Source organism: Centruroides sculpturatus, unplaced genomic scaffold (genome assembly GCF_000671375.1).
Source record: "Centruroides sculpturatus isolate CEXI.00-Female unplaced genomic scaffold, Cexi_2.0 scaffold1364, whole genome shotgun sequence".
Taxonomy (NCBI): domain Eukaryota; kingdom Metazoa; phylum Arthropoda; class Arachnida; order Scorpiones; family Buthidae; genus Centruroides; species Centruroides sculpturatus.
Genome location: NW_019385575.1, coordinates 200,524 through 202,086, shown reverse-complemented (window position 1 = coordinate 202,086; position 1,563 = coordinate 200,524). Strand labels below are relative to the sequence as shown.

General features: G+C 34.4%; 1 protein-coding gene across 1 annotated transcript in view; it reads left to right on the top strand.

Annotated features, from left to right (window-relative positions):
- Nucleotides 1–795, top strand: part of LOC111640261 (serine/threonine-protein kinase pelle-like) — a gene marked incomplete at its 5' end in the record, with an annotated part of 8,146 nt that extends 7,351 nt beyond the window's left edge. Inside the window, 2 exons of the mRNA XM_023386259.1 lie at nt 561–663; nt 710–795. Coding sequence (XP_023242027.1) covers nt 561–663; nt 710–795 — 189 coding nt within the window. The remainder of the gene's footprint in view (nt 1–560; nt 664–709) is intronic.
- Between the last annotated feature and the right edge of the window lie 768 nt (nt 796–1,563).

Genomic DNA, 1,563 nt, shown 5'->3' with positions numbered 1-1,563 from the left:
ATTGTCATTAGTATATTATATAATTATATATTATATTAGTAATTATATAATTAATTACATTATATAATTATTACAAAATATTAATAGAATCAAAACTGCTTCTGAAGTCAATATTTTAATATGGTAAAACCTGTCGGTTTGGACACCTCTATATCTTGGGCACTTCCATACCTCAAACAGTCATATGGAACAAGACAAATCCATAGCTTTTACTGTATATTATACTCTGCATCTCAGACACTTCTCTACCTTGAATTTTGGACATCTTTTTATGGTGTACAGTACATTTTCAGAAATTTGTGTGTCTGCTTTTTAACTGTTGAATCATCTTACATAGCTGTCCTGTTTTAGGGTCTTATTAGTTAAAAGCTGATAAGAAAACTTACAACAAACACCCTTTTTATTGTATTCGGGCAGATTTTCCACATTCCTGACCACCAATAGCCTTGGGCATTATTTCTTAAAGACCAGGGTGCCATATTTGGCTACTTCAAAATCCATTCTTTGCACCCAAAAAAATTATGCTGGCAATTACCTATAAATTTGGCTATTGTTATTAGTTTTGGAGAAAAAATTGGAATCTTTTATATGCCTTAGTTGGCATTAATTGTTGTGAATCTGGTCTGTTTTATTGTATTTCTGAACCTACATCAGCCATTGAGTGTAAATTGTATATAAATATTTTTTTATTTTTGTCTTTGCCCTACAGACATCAATGAGATCTCTTTTCAAGCATATGGTAAGTTTAGCCAGATTCACAACAGAGTGACTGGAGTGAGATTCACAACAGAGTGAGAGATAGTGCCTAATATATTCAGAATGGATCGCTCCCAAAAAACACCCTTGGATTTGTTGACCTGTCTGGATTAATTTCAGACACTCCAAAGCAGTAGGCTAATAGCTTATCCACCTTATCCATCCATCCTTCATGTATTTGATATCCATCAGTGGCCATGTGAATAAAATCACTGAACACTAGACAGACTGGTCATGGGTTTGCTCCTCACCAGGCAGGTGTATGGAGATTTCCTGTTTTATTCACATATATAGGGGCTAGTTTCACCCCATAGGTTTTCCTGGGAGACATCCCCTTGGCAAATTGCCCATTTGTTGCTTTGACATATCCCATAAAATTAATCATGTGACTATTAGTTGTTCTCAAAGACAGTATAATGATTTAAGAGTATTAAAGTGCTATCAGCAATAAAACATTATTTTAAACATATTTAATGCCATTTTGTGAAATGTTTCCTTTTTTATTTTAGTAAAAATGTGAGGCTCTGGACAGGTCCGAACCCTCACTAAAATTCGCGTTAAAATAATTGTTTTAGAAAAAATATATATATTAGTTAGAAATAGATTTTTATTCTATGAAAACGCGACGCTAACTTTTAAACAATAGAAGAATGTAAGTCCGTCAACCATTTCCGATTGAAGATCGGATTAAACTTCGATTTTGACCTCTCCCGTGCCCCCGAAAGGTTTCGAATTGTCATCAGGTGACGACGGGAGACCAATCGGAAAGGGGAATCTGAGAGAAAACAGATAAAACCCCGGAAATTC